The sequence below is a fragment of the Pipra filicauda genome, unplaced genomic scaffold (assembly GCF_003945595.2).
Source record: "Pipra filicauda isolate LSUMZ 115617 unplaced genomic scaffold, ASM394559v2 scaffold29_size4552773_pilon, whole genome shotgun sequence".
In the NCBI taxonomy this organism is placed as follows: Eukaryota; Metazoa; Chordata; class Aves; order Passeriformes; family Pipridae; genus Pipra; species Pipra filicauda.
In genome coordinates this window covers 4,512,808-4,532,599 of record NW_024104420.1, presented here as the reverse complement: position 1 = coordinate 4,532,599, position 19,792 = coordinate 4,512,808, and the positions used below count along the sequence as shown (strand labels likewise).

The following is a 19,792-nucleotide window of genomic DNA, read 5'->3' as shown; positions in this document are numbered from 1 at the left end:
GAATTACACCTTTTACCTTTTCACCTTGGTGACTCAACTCACAGGAGAAATGCCTCTCACCCTTCCTTCCTGCCTTCCTGCCTTCCTTCCTTCCTGCCTTCCTGTCTTTCTGCCTTCCTGCCTTTCCTTCTTGGCTTTCCCTCCTCCCTCCCTCCCCCGCCTCACTTCCGTCTCTTCCCCAGCCCTCTCTCCCTCCCTCCCTTCCTTCAGTTCAGTTCTGTTCCGTTCAGTTCACTGTGGAGTTGATCAAGGAAGGAGACTCTTCCCAATTCCAAAACATACCAAAAACTGCAGAATTGGGACTTTCCATCTGTAAGAAACAATGGACAATTGAGAAGTGAATGTAGAGTTTCTTCACAGGGTGACAAGGAAGGGAATCTTCCAGCAGAGTTGAGGTCTTACCGAGTTTTTATTCTGAGTCCCACTTAAGAAAACCGTCCGGAAATGGTCTTGTTATCTCCTGTACTCCCTCGACTGCTTCGCTGCAATGATCACAGGAACCAGTCTGGAGAGAGGCTTGGCTGATTGAAGGAATGGATGCTGCCCAAAGGGGAAAAAAAAGAGAGGAAGCATTACTTTCCAAACTCCCTTCCTCACAGGCTCAAGCAGGACTCCTCTGCTTGCCAGAAAGATGCAGAAATAGGATGGAGGGGACCATCTGCATCTCTGTCTTCATGTCTAGGACCTTGCTATCCCAGGCAAAGCTGGCCCATAATCCACAAATCCATTCCTCAGGGTGTCTTCTGCTTCCTGGGAGCTTTGCCCTGACAGCACACTGGGAATGCTGCTTGCTGTCCCAGGGCTTTGCTCCTTTTAGGAGACTCCCCTAGGTTCCTCTTTTCTCCAGGCACGGGCTAGTTTAGTTGCCCAAAGAGAGGAAAGGCATAAGCCATTGCGCAGGATCCTCCACCACCTCAAACACAGCCAAATCTCAGACTGCTCGGCTGGGACTGGTTCTGTTGGGTTCCTCCAGCACCATTTCAGGCCTGGCATCATCCTACTTCAGTTCTTTTGTTTAGAGATTACCAGGAGGGGGGCCCATCTGATGCCTTGGAGTTTAGCTGAGAAGCCATGCCTGAGATGGGACAGCTGTTCCACCTGCAGCCGCTTCCCTCTTTACCTGCAGAAGTTCCTGGGCAGACGCTCACCTCTTCTTGTCCCTCTGCAGGCAGCAGTTCAGGAAGTCAAGCAGGAGAGAGGAGTGTAGCCAGGGGTTCTGCAGCTTTGGTGTCCTTTCTCTGGCTATCAGGTCTTGAGCCTGAAGAAGAAGGAAACATGAGAGTCTCCTGCCACAGTCCGTGGGGAAAGGGAATGGGACCGGGCACTGCAAAAAGGGTCTTTGACACAGCAGAGGTCGGTGAAGCAATGCCGAATTATTAGGGGAGCACGAGACTTAAACAGGGTAGGATAAGGAGGTGGAACCAGGCGAGGGGAGGAGCAAAGGATTGACAACTAAGGGACTCTCGGGATAGGGCAACAGGGTGAAGGTGGGCGGAGTCTGGGTGTTACCAGGGGAATGGGCCAATAGGAGCTACCTCTGCACTGCACCAAACATCAACCAATGGCAGGCAGAGGAGCAGGAAAACAGGGGAGGACAACAGGTTTTGGCGGGAAAACTATGAGGGGAGAAGAAGACAATATGGAGGATAGGGTTTTTAAAACAACAACTGGGGTACATATAACATCACAACAATACAATAATAAACTTGGGAAAACTGGGGAAAAACTGTCAATTCCGGTATATGTCATATCCAGCAAGCAAGTGTCCATTCCAGTGTGTGCTGTCTGTTCCGGGTTATAAATCTGCCTCCATGCTTGGTACTTTTTCCAGTCACTTTCCTCTTCCCCCACATCTCCCCCTTCTTTGTTTGTTTGAATGGCTGAGAGGTTGGCGGTGATGGTTGACATCAGCATCTTACGTAGGCATAAAAACAAACAAGGTAAAACAGTGCATAAAGAAATTAAACCAAAAAGGGACAATAAACATAGGATAATAATTTTTCGCGACCAATTAGGAAAATTTGGAAGTTTGAGCCAATCAAAGAGGTCATCGAGCCCTTCGTTTTCCGTCTGATGAATTTCCCGGACCAGGCTTTTTAACTGATTGATACTCTCATGGATGGACTCGGCGTGGTCCGAGAAATTCATACAGCACATTCCCTCAAATTCCTGGCACCCGTGACCATGTGCCAGGAGAAGGAAATCTATGGCTGCTCGATTCTGTAAACTGACCTCTTTTAACTTCTGGGTGTCCGCTAACAGGCCCTCAATTGCTCGTGTGGTGGCGTTCGCTTCTTTGGTGAGCCAGCACCCAAGGTGCGTGAGCAAAGAGAGGGCATGAGCTGTCCCTATCCTAGGGATAGGGAAGGATGCCCAGAAGTTCTTTACCTTTGACCAGATGTGAATGTTCGAATCACAACAGGGCAGAGGTGTGGCCCAATATTGCGGCTTTCCGATATTCACATGTGGCGCTGGGAGGGAATTTTGGAGCCTGATCTGTGGGGGTGTGGCCTCTAGTTTTGAGACAGGAGGTTGGGGTTTGGGTTGCTCTGGGGGGAGCCTCCAACCTTCGACCTTTCTTTGAATATTAGGGAACCAGCTCCGCTTTACCCGAAGGGACCTTTTCTCACGATTTTTGGAAAACACAAACTCATTGGCCAATCGGAACTTTGCCGGGTTTAACAGTGCTAACTTCCCTACTGTGCAGGGACCTCCCTCCGGGTAGGCGCAAATTCCCGGCCATGCCCGATCTCCGCACAATAGGAAATATCCCTTCGGGAGCCGCATGTTCCGAGGAACGTGCTCCGTCGGGATGGTGGTGACAATAGAATTGTTGCACCACGGCGAAGTGGTCCCTCGGTAAAGCTGCTTGTTAGCTGTGACATTGTGGGGGGTGAACAAAACTGGCTGGGTGTAACGGTGGAAAATAACGCATGCAACGGTAGGGAGAGAACCTAAAAGGTCAATTTCTTGAAAAGGCATATCGACAAACGTAAGAGCGGATATGGTTTGGGCTAGATTGGGGGAGTTCAGGGGTAGGGATCCTGTGCTCCGAGTTAGAGATACAAAGGTATCCCACTCGGCCGGTGTTACCGGGATCCCCACCAGGCACGTTCGGAATGGGCTGCCTGCACTAGCCAAGGCCAGGCACAAGGTGTCCGTGCCTGTAGCCTTGGCTAACGTTACCCATAAGTTCTTGCCCGGTTGGCTCATCCATTCCCGCAGTGGTGTTGAAGTGCTGAGAAGGATGAGTGCAGGGTTGATGATGATGAGGAAGATGGTGAAGTGAAGCTGGTGCATGGTTGTCTTCTATTCTCTCTTCACGCCTGATGGATCTTCACACGGTGCGCTGGGACCCACTTTGGTCCGTCTGGACCTGAAATACAGGCGTAGCCCTTCCCCCAGGTGACTAAGGGGAAAGGGCCCGTCCAGGTTTCTGTCAGTGGGTCCCGGTACATAACTTTCGCTCGTAATGATGTTGACGATAAAGAATCAGATTTAAAGTGGCGATCTACTGGACTTCTGTCTGTGTGAGTTTCTGATTCCTCCATCATATTCAAAAAATTTAAAACATACATCACTTTGTCTAATTTCTCTTGGGGGGACACGCCAATACTCCCCCTCTTTTGTTTTTTAAGAATATTCTTAATATTTTGGTGGGCACGCTCTACTATACCCTGCCTGTGGGACTGTGAGGGATCCCGGTGGTATGGTGGACCCCCCATTGCTCAAAGAACCGTTTCGTGTCCGCAGACACATAGGAGGGCCCGTTGTCTGTTTTTATCTGCTTAGGGACTCCCATCCTTGCGAATGCGGACAGAAAGTGTCTTTTTACATCATGGCTCTTCTCACCAGAATGCGCGGTGGCTACAATCATCTTAGAAAAAGTGTCAATGGACACATGTACATATTTTGGTTTACCAAATTCAGCTACGTGCGTAACATCTGATTGCCAAATTTCTAGTGCTGAAAGGCCTCTTGGATTGGTCCCTTCTGGGACGACTGGCGTGACAATTTGACAATCAGGGCACGTCCTTAAAATTTCTTTTGCTTGGAATAATTTGAGGCCAAATTGTTTTTGCAGCGATCATGCATTTTGGTGAAAGAACTCGTGGGATATCTTCGCTTGTTGGAGTAAATTGGGAGTGACCACCATACCTGCCAGATGGTCGGCAATCTGGTTTCCCTCCGCCACAGGACCTGGTAGAGGAGTGTGTGACCTGGTGTGGACAATGAAGAAGCCGAATTCCCTTTTTTGAATTAAAAACAACAATTTGGTCAGCAATCGGAACAAATTTTCGTTTGCCACATCTTTGAGATATGAATTTTCAATTCTCTTGACCACACCACACAAATAAGCCGAATCAGAAACGATATTAATTGGCTCACCACTGAAAATTTCGAAGGCGCGCACAACTGCAGAAAGCTCCACTATTTGGGGAGAACCCTGTACTTTGTGGATATCTTGTTTCCAATCTTCATTTTCGCACCAAATTACTACCGCATTTCCGGTTCTCCCTGAGCCATCGGTAAAAATTGTTTTGGCATCTTTTATTGGCAGATCCGATTGTACAATTTTCAACTTTAATGGAATTTAGATTAACCTTTGAATAAATGGGCACGCCGGGAGGTGAAGCCGAATTTCTCCCGGGTAGCCCCTGATGGCAATTTGAAAATCTATGGAGGTTTGCAGCAGCTGTTCTAGGTGTTCAGAAGTTAGTGGGAGGTAGATAGAATCCGGCTCCTCACCGCTAAGTTCTAAGCACCTAGTGTGACCTTTAAATGTTACCTTTCCAATCATTTCTGCGATGGTGGTGATCATCTTGCCAAATTGATGAGGGAGGAATATCCACTCCCACAAACAGAAATCTTTGCAGTCGTCAGTGTATTGGCCCAAGAGAGCCAAGGGCTGATGTTGTTCCCTTATGATTACTAGGGAGGATGGCAGTCCCTCCATCCTCCTGCATGATTGTCTTTGTGAAATCTTTTTCTCAACAGTGGATAGTGCTTTTTCAGCTTCTGATGTTAAAGTACGGGGGGAGGACAGATCAGCATCTCCCTTGAGCAGCTCAAATAAGGGATCACCGGTTGTGATTCCCAACACAGGTCGGATCCAATTGATCGCTCCCAGCAGCTTCTGGAGGTCGTTTAACGTGTGGACTCTTCTGTCAGTTTCTACTGCCTGGGGCCTTATGGCCTTTTCCGTAATCTGAAGTCCAAGGTACCTCCAGGGTGCTTCCCTTTGTACCTTTTCAGGGGATATCTCCAATCCCTTTGCTTTTAGAGCCAAAATGGTTGAATTTAAGGTCTTGTCTACTGCCAATTGGGATTTGGCGCAGATCAACACATCATCTATATAATGGAAGATGATTGACTGCGGGTATTTCTGCCTGATTGGACACAACACTTCTGCCACGAACATCTGGCAGAGTGTTGGGGAATTTTTCATCCCCTGGGGAAGCACTCGCCACTGGAACCTGCGGTGAGGTTCACAAGCGTTGACAGCAGGGACTGAAAATACGAATTTGACCGAATCAGCCGGATTAAGATAAATGTGAAAGAAACAGTCCTTTATATCAATTACCACTAGGGGCCATTCAGCAGGGAGCATGGATGGTGATGGCATTCCCTGCTGGAGGGCTCCCATTGGTTCGAGGACTTCATTAACTTTGCGCAGGTCCTGGAGAAATCTCCAGGAACCTGAGGACTTTTGGATGACAAACACTGGAGTGTTCTAGGGACTGGTGGAAGACTCCAGGTGTCCTTTAGCCAATTCCTGATTCACTAGCTCATTGAGAATTTGCAGCTTTTTCTTAGGTAGGGGCCACTCATCGACCCATACTGGCATGTCTGTTTTCCAGCTCAGTCTGGGGAGCTGCAGTACTTCAGTGACCCCACCTAAAAATTTTCCTCATGGGACAGGGTTCTCAAGCTGAGCTCCCACTGCTCCATGGTGTCCCTTCCCCATAGTGTGAATGGAATATTTAAAATATATGGTTGGAGGGATGCTGGTCTGCCCTCCGGCCCGTAAACAGTGAGTACCTCCCGACTCCTGACCGGATATTGCGTCCCCCCCATGCCGCTGACTTGGACATAGGCCGTTTGTGCGGGCCATCCGTGCAGCCAGTCCTTGGAGGCGATGATAGTCACATCAGCTCCCATGTCCAAAAGGCCCTCCACTTTGACCCGCTGCGGCTGTCTAGGCTGTGAATAGTAAATCAAACAAGTTAGCAGAGGGCGAGGGGATTTAACATCTGCAGCCCAAAGGACTTCTTTCTGCTCCCTCTTCCTCTGCTCTTCATCCGCCGGCAGCACGCACAGCAGGTCGTCCATGGAGACCATTTTGGCAACTGGGAAGCGGTCCTCTAGCTGCACGGGGGGAAGATGGACACATAAACATATGGCTATGTTGGAATTCGTCAAACTGGTCAGGACTGTGGGTACCACTATTATACCTTTATCCACTACCGAGAAATGAGATGTTATTAGATAAGTTCTGTCCGGGTCGATGGGGGCTGACGGTCAGACTTTGACTAATTGCTCGTACGAGCTTAAATGTATGGAGGGGTGCACAACCGTGAGGATTACGCATGGGAGTGGAGAACATTGTTTTTCTACTGGCACCGGGTCAGGGAGCGGCCATCGGGCTACGGGGTAGCTGGGCGCGATGGCTGGCGCAGAATGGAGCGCAGGTGAGGGGCTACTTGTGTCATAGTGCTCCCCCGAGCGCTCTGCTCCCCGTTTCCCGACGGCTCACACTCACACGACCTTAGATCCGGCAACGACGAGAAGGTGACTCTTTTTCTTAATCTGGGTGACTGTCTGGGAGAGAGAGGTTCGCCGTTAATGTTGGTAACAGAACGACAACTGGAAGTCCAGTGTCGTCCTTTTCCACACCTGCGACACAAAGTTTTTGGTAAGTCAGGTGTGGATTTTGACAGTTTAGGACAGTGTTTCCGAAAATGTCCTTTTTCCCCGCATCCAAAGCAGTGTTGCGGCCCTGTAAATGCGGCAGCCAATAGGCGTGCTTTATGGGAGTTCAATCCAATGTTCTTACATGCTTCGATCATCTCCAGTGGAGTCGGATTTTTTAATAATTTTAAAGCCTTTTGGCAGTCCTCATTGGCCTTTTCGAGAATCAATTTACTAAATAGAATTTCCTGGCACTCTTTCTGAGACACCTGCCTGCTAATTGCTTCTTTAAGCCGAGTTAAAAAAGCCACAAATGGTTCTTTAGGCCCTTGGTTTATTAAAGTGAAAGAAGGTGTCTGTACGTAAGCATCAGCTACCTTCTGTACGGCCTCTAATGCCAATTCTTTAGTGATGTCTAATAATTTGGGGTCTAATCTGGCTTGATCCGCTCTGGTAGAGTAATCTCCCTCTCCATAGAGCATGTCTATTGCCTGCCTGGGGGGAATGCCTCTTCTCTCCATTTTGTCATTTACGAAGGTTATGATCTTTTTTCTCCTGTCCGCTTCGAAAACCGAAGCCTGCACGGTTGTAAACAACCCTCCAATTACTGCTCTAATGTTGAATGGGATAAGGGTGTATGCAAGGAAAAATGACTTGAGCAACCCGATGGTAAATGGGGCACCCAACCCATACTCCACTATTGCTTTCTTTATATCTTTAAGCATTGGGTACGAGATGGGCCTCCATTCGGGTGCGTTCCCCTCATCATAATAAACTGGAAAGGCACGCAGAAATTCCGCGTCCTTGGCGCTTGCTGCTTCCTCTTGGAAGGCCTTCCGGAAGGCCAGATATCTGGCGCTGTAGCGGGCCTTTCCGAGGAGCACGGCACCCGGTCACAATCAGGTGTGGGGTAGTGGCAAGTGGGGTAGGCCTCAGTGTTAGGTGGCCCACGGGCGTGGCCATCTTGGGGGATGTTATGTTTGGCCTTTGCCCTTGCCCCGCCCGCTGCTCTCCGTGGCTTCCGGGAGGGTGACACTTCGGGGGAGGAGACTGGACTGGCGGAAGTAGGCATGGTGGAGGGCGTGTCAGAGGAAGGACTCCGCGCACGCATGGGTGGAAACGGAGGTGGCCCAGAGGGTGGAGCTACGGGGGCCTGCCTCCTTTTTTCCCGTGCCGGTCTCTCCCACGGTTCCCCTTCCTTCCTGTCCGCGCAATCTCGGGGTCCAGCCTCCTTGATGCCATTTCACCTTCAACGCGCTGCTCTCTGCGCCCTCCCGCCATTTTGCGCATCTGAGTCCACTGTCTCCCTCCTGCCATCTTGTGTGTCACTGGTGTCCTCTTCCCTCCCGCCATTTTGTGGGGTGATTGAAGTGTCTTTGTCTGTATGCTTAGTGTCCTTGTCGGTGTTATTAGTGCTCTTGGTGGTGTTCTTGGAGGATTCAGCAGACGTGTTGGAGAGGCTGACATTCTTGTTCATCATATGGTGCTGTAGCACCATCAGAACAAGCCTCCAGGCAATTAACGCCTTCTTCGCGAGCCGGTCACCCTTATCATTCTCCCGCCAGAGGTGATATCCCAAGGCTTGCCACTTCTCAAGCGTGGTGTTATCATTTACTTTATGGCCATGTCAGTCAAGCCATCTGGCAAGAGCTTTGGCTGATTTTTTGTCCAATGGGTGACCGTGCTCAATAATAAAATCCTTGAGGCGGTGGTATACAAACTTTTCAGAGGTGGAAAGCGTGAGACCCATGGTGTTAATTTAGGTTTTCTCACAACTTTCTGATGTTACTCCTCCTTTTTGTTTAAGTTTTGTTATGGGGTAGGTGTTGGGTACGGTGTGGGAATGTCCTCCACAGCTCACCTTCGTTGGTGCACGACCTGTGCGGCTTCCACGAAGTCCACAGTCATCTGTCCTGTGAAGGAGGGTTGGCGGAAGGATCTCCCCTCCTGGAGTTGCCTGTACCCAAGTAGCAGCACAGGAGTTCTCCTGATACAGAAGACCTCTACTGTGCCCCACGTTGGGCGCCACTTGCCACGGCCCACAGGGAAAGGGAATGGGACCGGGCACTGCAAAAAGGGTCTTTGACACAGCAGAGGTCGGTGAAGCAATGCCGAATTTATTAGGGGAGCAAGAGACTTAAATAGGGTAGGATAAGGAGGTGGAACCAGGCGAGGGGAGGAGCAAAGGATTGACAACTAAGGGACTCTCGGGATAGGGCAACAGGGTGAAGGTGGGCGGAGTCTGGGTGTTACCAGGGGAATGGGCCAATAGGAGCTACCTCTGCACTGCACCAAACATCAACCAATGGCAGGCAGAGGAGTGGGAAAACAGGGGAGGACAACAGGTTTTGGTGGGAAAACTATGAGGGGAGAAGAAGACAATATGGAGGATAGGGTTTTTAAAACAACAACTGGAGTACATATATACAACAATACAACAATACAACAATAAACTTGGGAAACTGGGGAAAAACTGTCAATTCCGGTATATGTCATATCCAGCAAGCAAGTGTCCACTCCAGTGTGTGCTGTCTGTTCCGGGTTATAAATCTGCCTCCATGCTTGGTACTTTTTCCAGTCACTTTCCTCTTCCCTCACACTCTCCCTCTTTCTTCCATAGCCGCACCTGAGCACCCAGACCCCACTGGTTAAGCTCCAACCTCCAGTGGCGTAAAAGGCCACCAAATCAGTCTTATGCTGTCCCTCTGCAGCTGGTCCCAGCCACTGGACACAGTGGGGAGCTGCAGTGCCTGTCCTCACTGTGTTTCTAACTGTGCTCCCCGAGGGACGTTACTGCTCCCTCAGCAGAAGGGAACACGGCACCCGTGCCGACTGCAGGCAGTGGATTCCAGCCACATTCACCTGACTGCGGAACAGCAGTGCCAGGACAAGCGGAGCTCTTTCAGTTGCCAATTTCTTCAGCAGCACAAATCATGAGGGAGTCATCTTTAGCTACGTAGCACCCCTTTGCAAGATTTCTACAACCACGGAAAAAGGTCTATGGGAAGCTGAACTTTGGTTTCCTGTGATGCAGCCGGCAAAGAGAAACAAGTCCAGCTCAAAGGAAATCCGTGTTTGCAGGAGCTGCAAAGGGGCAATAAGCCCCTCAATTACTTTCATGTCCCAAGAAACAGCCAAGGATTCGGCAGACAGTTAGGGCTGCAGTCTGTGAAAGCAAGATCCTAAACTTACGCAGACCACCCAGACACAGGACAGAACAATACAGAGATGATTTAGAAGCCTGAAACTATCTGGTTGAGAGACAGAGCTCAGAGAGATCAAAAAGCGCACCAGATATTTCAAGCATCGCTGAAGGCCAAGAGGAAAGGTTTCTGAAGTGTCTATGTGCCACGAACCTCCCTTCTGAGGTCCTCCCCGTGAGGGCAAGAGAGCTCCAGCAGATGCTGGTGTGCTGCAGGGACATTTTTAGAAGCGGACCTTGGTGGAAGTAGTTCAAGCTGGTGGGAATGGCATTTGTCTCATGGGAGACAGAAGATGGGACGGATTACAAAGACACCGGTGTCTGAGGGTCTTTGCACCTTACCATGGAAGGGCTTTCCTTAAAGTAAGGAGGCTCTCCTTCCAGCATCTCTATTGCCACGATGCCGAGAGACCAGATGTCCACCTTGGGGCCGTAGGGTTGGCTTCTCACAACTTCAGGGGCCATCCAGTAAACAGTCCCGACCATGGAGCTCCGTTTCCCGTGCTCAGGGGTGAGCTGAGCACAGAGGCCAAAATCAGCTGAGGAGAAAGACAAACACTGTTCAAACAAGCCTCGGTTAGGAAACCAAGGAAAAGAATTGTGCACACAAAGTCTGAGAGTGTGGTGCTGGATCTATCAGGGAAAGTGGCCGTGCTCTGTTTCCTCAAGGCTGCAACCAAGCAAATAAGGCATTGTCCCCTGAACAAAGCCCCATGCTTCATGCAGTGCCTTTCATTTATTCACCTGAAGGTTTGGGTTGTAACTGCCCGCCTCTAGAAGGGACACACAAAAACCAGAGCCACTCTTAACACCATGTTCCTCTCTAGACCTCTCTGCCCCTTGCAGCTGTGCTCTTTGCCTGCAGGAGTGGTCCATGCACTCTGCCAAGCACCGCTGTTGGGGATGTGGCAGTGACTCCACGGCAGCCCCACGCTGCATCCCCAGAACGCTGAGCCCAAGCAAGAATACCCACCCAACTTCACCGCTCTGTCCAGGCCCAGAAGAATGTTGTCGCTTTTGATGTCTCTGTGGATGACCCGGTTGGAATGAAGGAAAGCCAGTCCCTGCAGGCACTGAGAGAGAAAAAACAAACAGGAGGGTAAAACTTAGCGATCGGATTTCATCACCCAAGAGAGGAAACTGTTGTAAACGATTCAACCATTTCTAGAGGAACAGTCAGCAATGACAGGGCATGGTGCTGTCAAGAGGAAGAGCTTGCTGCTGCAACACTAGGAGAGCAGTGTCTTTCTAAGTGAAGGCATATTAGCTTTGAAAGAGAAACAGGCCTTGTTGCTCCAGTGCCCTGCAAACCCAGCCAGAATGACTGCTGCTGCAGTGCTTGTGCTCTCTGCGCCCAGAGGACTAAAGAGGCTTTGCAAACAAATGGCATGAAGTGGGTGGCTTCTGGGCGGGAGGCTGCACGATCAAGATTTTCTTGCTAGCCTTGCCAGCAGCCTTGGAAGTAACCCATTAGTCAGTCTTCAGAAGCAAACACCATCTTGGGTGCAATGCTGTCCTTTGAAGCTGAGGAGTGGCAGCAATGAGTCTGGAGTTTTCTTCGCTATTCCTTCCAACTTCTGCCACCAGCACCTTTGCTTTTACAGGCAAGCAATGCAGTACAGACAGGCTCCAGGCAAATGTTTAGAGAGGCCAAGTGGGGAACAGGAAATACATTTGAAAAACCACAGAGGGAGAGAGTACAACCGGGGTAGATAAGAGTATCCTAAGAGCAGAGTATAGGAAGTGCAGGGACACTGGCAGGCAGTTCACTTGAGAGCCTCTTTCTCCTCTGGATCATAAGAGCAGCAGAGGACCAAAGCTCTGAAGATAAAATCAGTGCTGTTCACACTGCCTCTTTACAAGGACAATCCATTCCAAGCCATCAGAAGCACAAGTGGGATCCCTTACCTCCTGACAGACAGCTGCTATCTGTCCTACGACCATCCATGTCTCGCTAATAACGTCAAAGAGCCTCCGTCCATGTGCTCCATCACCAGCCAGAGCTCCTGACTGACAAGGTAGCTGGAAGAAGAAAACAACAGCGTGGAGAGGAATGTGCACAGCTCAATTGCCTTATGGAAAAGCCTGCTCTCCTGATTTTTTTTTCCAGGTCACTTGTACATGGAGACAGACTAAAAGGAAGAGACATTCTGCCTGGGCTGTACAGGGCTTACAATCCCCATGAAGAAAGGAGCTGGCTAAGGTGGCAAGCAAAGGCAAAAAGGCAGTTTAGTAACAGCAAAGATGAACCTGGAACTGGGACACATGCCATCAGTTGGTTCATCCTCTTAACACATCAATTCCACCCTTCATTCCAGCAGCCAGGAGACACAATTTTCACAACCTTTATCCAGGCAAGGAGGGTATGCAGCACTGAGGACAGAATTTGGTCAACCCTTTGAGAAAAGATGGAGGGAGAGAATGTAGAGGCTGTTGATTTAGTAAGAGATCCAGGTTTTGGAAAACAGTCTTCAAACTGTGTCTGCCAGGAAGCACCAATGCAGACAAAATGCATTCTCCTCCCATACATGCTATCCAAGTAGATTAATAATAATGAAAAGATCCATTTTCTGCCAGGGAGTCAAAGGTGTTTTAACCTTTGCCTTGAAAGCCTGTAAATGAACATTCCCATGATAACACCAGAGCTGCCTACCTGTCTACATAGGTAACAATATTGGGGTGGTTCTTCTCCCTCAAGACCAGGATTTCTTTCAGGAGTTCCTCTTTTCTCTGTTGATGGAGATTGACTAGCTTGATGGCCACCTAAAATGACGTTGAAAACCATGAACTTGAGACGTCTCTTGCAGGAGACCACAAGGAGCACTGAGTGTAAGATTTTGGAATGACACAGCCAAGCTGAGCCCAACGGCCTCGTGGTCCAATGTCAGAGCAATTCGTAACTGACCTGACAACAGCCCCTTTCTCTGCTGGCTCGGGTGCCAGTGACAGGGCCCGGGGCCATGGATGTTTTGCCTTGTCCACTTGGCAGAAATGGTCTCTAAACTAGCAACCACAAAGCTCTAACAACACTCTGCATCCACATTCTTCCCAGAGGGCCTTCATCTGTCACAGCTGTTATCATTTACACACAATTTGCAAGCATAAAGCAATGATGCTCTTGTGAAAGTGTATCCAAACAGCTGGTAATCCCTTAGCCTTTCTAGGGGGTCTGATGCGTATTTCACAACCTGCTGCTATTCTCAGTTGTGCAGGAAAGCAATCATATCACAGAGCAAATGGATGAGATTTGCAGTTGGATACGGCCTAGATGATAGGTGGGGCTTAGTGCTTCTAGATGCCTTGTAGACCTCTCTCTAAGCACAGTTCCCAAGCACAGCAGTGCAGGTGGATAAGGAAGTAGCAGGAAGATTCTGATGTCTTTGCTGACAGCCAGAAACGAGAATTCAGGAATGTGGAGCTGGAACCCCAAAGAGCAGTGGGACTCTCTAAGACACTACCGTGTCTGCTTATTACAAATAGAATCTCTGTAATGGGCTCTCTTGGAGATCAGACCAAACCAGGATGGTACTGCTCAGGAGAGATCTTTGCTCTTGGTAAACGCGTTCTCATTGGTCAATGTGTGTGCCAACTAGCTTCACTAGGACTGAACCACAAAGCTGTGTTGCAAACGTGGTCTCTCCTTCATTGGCTTTTGCATTAGATTTTCAAGATGAAAGCCCTGGTGGAAAAAAAGCTAAATGCTCTCTGTGTCTGAACCTGGCATGAAGAGAAATTGGGCCTGAAGGAGGGCAGTCGCCGTCAGCCAGTCAATGCCCATTTATCAACTGAGACCACGCTAGCGTGTCCTTTTCTGAAAGATAACGCTGCCCTCCTTGCATTCTTTCAGGTAGTGAAGAAGGACAAAGTCTGCCCCAAATGCATTTTGCAGGCTGCCTCTAGCCTGGGCTTCAGGGGAACAGCCTGTGCAGCAAAGAACGGCGACCCAGAGCTCCAGCCACAGAGGAGAGCACTCGAGAGCTGCAAAAGCTGCGGGGTTGTTGGCACATACCTCTCCTCCCGTGACAGCATCGAATGCTCTGTACACGGTGCCGAAACCCCTAGAAACAGAACAGCAGCAAAGAAATTCTGATCAGCACTGAGAGACGGGAGACTCTGAGCCCTGTGTCTGAACACGCTGGGAGCTTGCCTGACTTCCCGCTTGAATGTGGCACCAGCAAAATACCTGGCCCCTGGTTTTGTCGAAGGAAGTGTGGTCGCACTCACCCTTTGCCAATATTTTCCCATCCAGTGTATTTCTTCAGTGGATCTCCCACACTCACAATGCTCCCTGAAAGAAGCAAAATGCAACGTGCTCACTTCAGAGCAGAGATAGCAGTTTCCAGCAGATCCAAAAGGCAGCCCTCTGTGACAGCAGAGTGAGGAGGAACATGTGGCACAGCTCATGCTGAGACATGCACGCAACACGCTGCTCTAGCAGACAAGAAATACACAGGACGTACTCAGCAGCTTCAGGGACTGCTCCTCTCTCAGCTCTCGCAGCTGCTCTGCGTCCAGGCGTGAGCTGGACGAACTGCTGGGGCTCGAGTTCTCAGGCTGGGGAGTGGAGGCTTCGTTAGAGGGGGCTGCTGCAGCCACGGGTTCGCTGTCAGGTTCGCCTCTGTAGATCTGGAACAAGCAATTGGTTTGTGTCAGAAAGGTGGCTGGCAGAGATGCCCCAGAGATCACATTTCAAATGCAAGGCTTCACGAAGATGCCGCCTCCAGGGCTCTTAAACTGATTCATTAAACATTTTCACAGATTTTCTGAGAAATGACTGCAACAATGACCGCTCCACTTCGTCCCAACTACTCCCTTCACCCTCCAAGGACTGCAGACACCCTTGCAGCTCCCTGTTGTGATGTTCGATCTCCTCCCATTGTCTCCTCTGTTCCTTCAAATCTTAGGCAAGTGTTCAGCCTGCAGCACCTTCTGCCTTGGCAGTTCCTGGGCCTCACTCAGATCTTGCTCAGCTTTGACACCCATCACCTGCTGGGACTTGCCTGCAGTGGTCCTTCCCTCCTCACTCCCAACATCTACTTTGCAGGCCCTTGTTACTGCCCTCCCCCGTCACCTGGCTACTCAGGCTTACCTGCCCATTCTCTCGCTCCTCTCTCACCTCCTGCCTGCGCTGCTCTAGCTGCTGCTGGGTTTGGAGCAGCTCTACCTGAGTCCGGCACAGCTTCTCCAAGAGAGCGGTCTTCTCACGTGCCTTTTCTTGCAGGACCTGCACAGGAAGGTGGAGGAGATGGCTTTCAACTTGCCACACAACATTGGTGTGAGGTTGCGAGCTGACATGTCCACTCTGCCACCTCCAGGCAAACAGAGCAAAGTCTGAGACTACAGCTTGTCACTGTCAGCCATATCAGAGACGATGAGGAAAAGGAAAGAACAGCTTGAAAGTTCACCCCATGCTGAATGAGGACAAGATGCACAATGGATACGGACAACTTGTTCCCAAATGTATCTGGGTCCTCACGTTCAGCCGAACAAACGCCTCAAAACCAGGTTGGTAGTCACAGGCCAGCAGAAATGCATGGGGATGATTGCTGGCCAAGCGGCCAGAGGACTAGCCCTGCTGTCCAGGGTGGCAGCTGAGAGTCAGCGGCCCAGTAAGTCCCTTCAGAGCAGCTGCGACGCAGACCACAGCAGGATGGCAGTCAGAGGGATTACCCCCACCAGCCTGCTGCTCTGCAATGGAAAGGCAAGAAGGGCAGAGAGCACCTGTTGCCTGACTGCAGTGCCTACCGCTGTTTCACTCACCTGGTTTTGTAGAGCCTCCCTGTGCTGAAGCAGGAGGCTGATTTCCTCTTGCAATCTTGCCATTTCTTCCTTTTGCCTCCTCTCCGCTGCCTTCATCTTACTCCGAGCTTCCTGCAGCTCTGCTTCCAGCTTTTCCTTGATGTTCTGACAACATAAAGGGAGAGAAAGTTCCTGGGACCTGCTGTCACGCTCGGGTTTTCCCTCTGGCAAGCTCAAAATCCCATTCATTCAGCCACTTGGCTCTGTTTCTGCACCCAGCTCTGCTTCCAGCCTAAGCCTTCCTTCCTGGGGCTCATCTCTGGAGCCTGCAGGGCTCTGTGCTTTCAGGGCCTGCTGTAGTCCTTCCCTCCTCAGTCCCAAGGTCTACCTTGCAGGCCCTCCCCTCTGCCAGCGGGCTACTCAGGCTTACCTGCCCATTTTCTCTCTCCTCTTTCACCTGCTGCCTGAGCTGCCCTAGCTGCTGCCGGGTTTGGAGCAGCTCTACCTGAGTCTGGCAGAGCCTCTCCAACAGTGCAGTCTTCTCACGCTCGACTTCTTGCAGGAGCTGCACAGAAAGGAAGACACGATGGCTTTAAACTTCCCACACAACGTTGGTGTGGCAAGGCTCAAAGACTGATAGGCTCATGCATTCCCAAAGCACTGGGCTGCTGCTCTCCTGGGACATCCTCTGCTCACTGGGAGGCACAGACTCCTGAGACAGGCCATATGAACATGGTCCAGCCATGACTGCAACTCCAGACAGCTCTTAGGCAGCTAAGAGGAAATGGGTGGCATTGCTCAAGTGTCTGATAGCCTTGCTGGCCGGGCTATCCCTCCTCTTGTGCAAGAAGAGACAGTTCTGGGCTTCGTGTTCTCTTCAGGCCTGCAACGCTGTCCCTGCCTTCCTTCAATCTACGCTCTGGGAGCCTCTCACATGACAGGCCCTGTCCCTCGTGGCCCAAGCTCCCATGGTTGCTAAAGCATCACTCCTGTCTACAAAGGGGCATCTGAGAGACAATTCTACCCAGACGGGCGGTGTCCAGCGAAGCACTAACCATAGGGAGCCCAGAAGATTCAAAAGCACCACACAAACTGACTAGAGTGGACATACAGAGAGAAAGAAAAGAAAGTTAAAACCCAATGTGGGATGACTTTGAAGGTGGTGGTAGGAGGAAACCAGTGGGCCCAAATGGGCAAATGCCATTTAAAAGGGGAATTACGAGGCAGAGACCAAAGAGATGAGGTGGTAGGCAGGCCTCAGGAAGGCAGGGTGAGGAAAACAGAAAACCAGAAGCCTTTCAAAGTTTGAAAGCATCCTTCCCCCTTCCGTGTCTTTCAAGTCAGTTTTTTTCTCCTGTGTAAAGATATATTCCTGAGCATTACCAACAAGGGACTGGAAAAATCACCTTTGATTTATTTTCTCAGTTAAAATATAAAATGAAGAGAGAAAGACCTGGGCTTCTGCTCTTTGTCTACTTTTGCAGCCATGGTAGCATTTTCAAATGGCTCTGCACAAGTTCTTTCAAAGCCCCGGGATCACCACTGGCAGTGCCCAAGCCCACAAAGTGCAGTGGAGAGAGCAGCTGGTTCAACTCCCACTGTGAAATCTGGGAAGTTGCATATTGTCCTGACTCAGATCCTCTGTGTGGGTCTGACTGAAAGTCAGGACAATTCCCAAGACAAGCTTGATTAGATGAGGAACGTGCAACTTCTTTGGATCTACAGACACCACTCTTCCTGCTGACTAATGGCATAATCCTGAAGCTTGAAAATTTTGGCAGGTGACCCCATTTTCTTCTAGATCAGTGATCAGGAAACTGCTTCAAAGACACATGCCTTGCAAAAACACTCCCCAAAGCCCTGCTAACCACACGTGGTCCTCCATTCAGGAAACACAACTGCGCCTTCAAAAGAAAGGAACAGAAAACTCTAGCAGCCTGCTCCCACCCAAGTGTTTCCAATCAATTTTATTCTCTGCTAAATCCTGCTTCTTAGCAAATGTGGTTGCTCCAAGCACAGTGAAACGGGGACAGAACATTCGTTCATGAGGAACACCACAGCTTGGTGCTCCAGGCTGAGAGCTGGAACTCAGGAGCCCGGGCGACTGTGCTTTGACATGCAAGTAACAGCAACCGGGGAATGCGGCTAGGAGTGACTGCTGGGGATGAGAAAATGGCCCGATGCATTGCACGGAAGCAGCAGAGGAGGCACTATTGCCAGGACAGCTGTAATAATTCCAAGCAACGCCCCTCCTGGGCCATCTATTGCACAGTTATCAGACATTGCCACGGCTCCTCTGCCTGTCTGTCTGTACCTCTGCCTTTGTCACTTTTCAGAAGCAGTCGGAACCCACAGGATCTGCCCACCAGCAGGAGGTGATCCAAGCTGGGAACCTGCTGAGTTACAGAGGCTTCTGGCTTCCCAGGGGAAGCCAAGGCAAGGGCGGGTTGAGAGGGGCTTGTGCTGCTGCTGCTCTGCCAGAGAGCCCCGGCTGGGCAGGGGCGGCGCCCGCTGCGCTGCGGGCTCTTTCTCCTGCCAGAGCTGGGCGGTACTTTTGAACAAGTGATGACAACCTGTGGGACAGCCAAGAGGGTTTTGAGGGGGCTGCATTTCTGTAGACACTCGGGTCGCCTCCAGCAGAGAGCTTCGCCCCCCCCCCCCAAAATAAAAGAGTGGGAAACGGTAGGAAAGTGTTTCATTTCAAGCCTTCTTTACTCTTCGCTACGAAGGGACCTAAATGACAGGGGAACAAGCAGAGGCCGATCCCTTTTGCTGCGGCTCGGAGCTGGCGAAGGCTCTCCCCTCATGGAGGAGCCCCGGCCCGCGCGCACCGCGGCCATGGCGCCCCCGGCCCCTGGCGCCCCCCAGCGGCAGCCGCCCCTCATGGCAGTGGTCAGCAGGTGGTGACCAACTGTGCTGTGCATCACTTGCTTTCCTTGGTCTCTGTCACTCTCTCTCCCACTGCTTATTATTGCTGGGCTTATTATTGCCATAAGCATTATTATTAGAACTACTAATTATCTTTATTACTTTGGTGTTCTTATTGTATTTGGTTTCAATTCTAAAATTGTTCTTACCTCAACCCACGAGGTTTATTTTTTTCTTTCCGGTTCTCCTCCTCACCAGACAGGGGGAATTTGGGGAGGAGAGAGTGAGTGAGCAGCTGCATGGTACTTGGTTGTCAGTTGGGGATAAACCATGATAGTCCTTCTTGGCACCCAACATGAGGTTCGAAGGGTTGAGAAAATGGGCTTGAGAAGGGTTGAGATCAGACCACAGTGTGTTAAAACAAATTTGTTACAAGCACTTATTTGACTAGTTGCATAGATGCTTGCCATTATGCTGTTTCATTTGCTCTCAGTGTTCCTGCACGTGTGCTCAGGTGCTCTTTCCATACTACCACTCTTGCTGTCTGTGTTCCATGGGGTGATGTTTATCCTCCATGGAGCCTGGGCTAAGGTTTTCATTCTCATGTTTTCTGCAGAACTGGTTTAGGAGATGGAGGGAGAGATGCCTGCTCAGCAAGTTTGCTGGGGACACAAAGCTGGGAGGAGTGGGTGATACCCAGAGAGTTGTGCAGCCCTTCAGAAGGAGCTCGACAGGCTGGGGAGGAACCATGGGAAGTTCAACTGAGGCAAATGCAGGGTCCTCACCTGGGGAAGAATAACGCTCTAGGCTGACTGGAGAAGTATTTGAGAATTTTGAAGATTTTCAATGTCCTTTGAATTACCCTTGCAGCCAGCCTGGCCCTTTTGCTGGGAATCAGCATGGGCTTGCCTGTGGTTGAGATCTTGTTTAGGCATGAGCCATGATTGGTGGTCACCTCAACCCAGGGACAAGCACTGCAGCTCGAAGGAAAAGGAGAGCGACTGCAGCTGCACAAATTCTGCTGACAAGCATGGGGGCTACTTCAGTCCCCACAACAAGCACTGCAGTCAC

General features: G+C 50.4%; 1 protein-coding gene across 1 annotated transcript; it reads right to left on the bottom strand.

Annotated features, from left to right (window-relative positions):
* Positions 1–731: 731 nt before the first annotated feature.
* Positions 732–18,627, bottom strand: LOC120323611 (serine/threonine-protein kinase PAK 3-like). The gene is given in 13 exon segments (XM_039383101.1): positions 732–854; positions 1,121–1,258; positions 10,457–10,653; positions 11,088–11,187; positions 12,023–12,084; positions 12,087–12,136; positions 12,768–12,877; positions 14,124–14,172; positions 14,339–14,402; positions 14,575–14,740; positions 15,204–15,338; positions 15,875–16,018; positions 16,284–18,627. Coding segments are annotated over 12 exon segments (1,290 nt in total). The 5' UTR covers positions 15,971–16,018; positions 16,284–18,627.
* Positions 18,628–19,792: the final 1,165 nt, after the last annotated feature.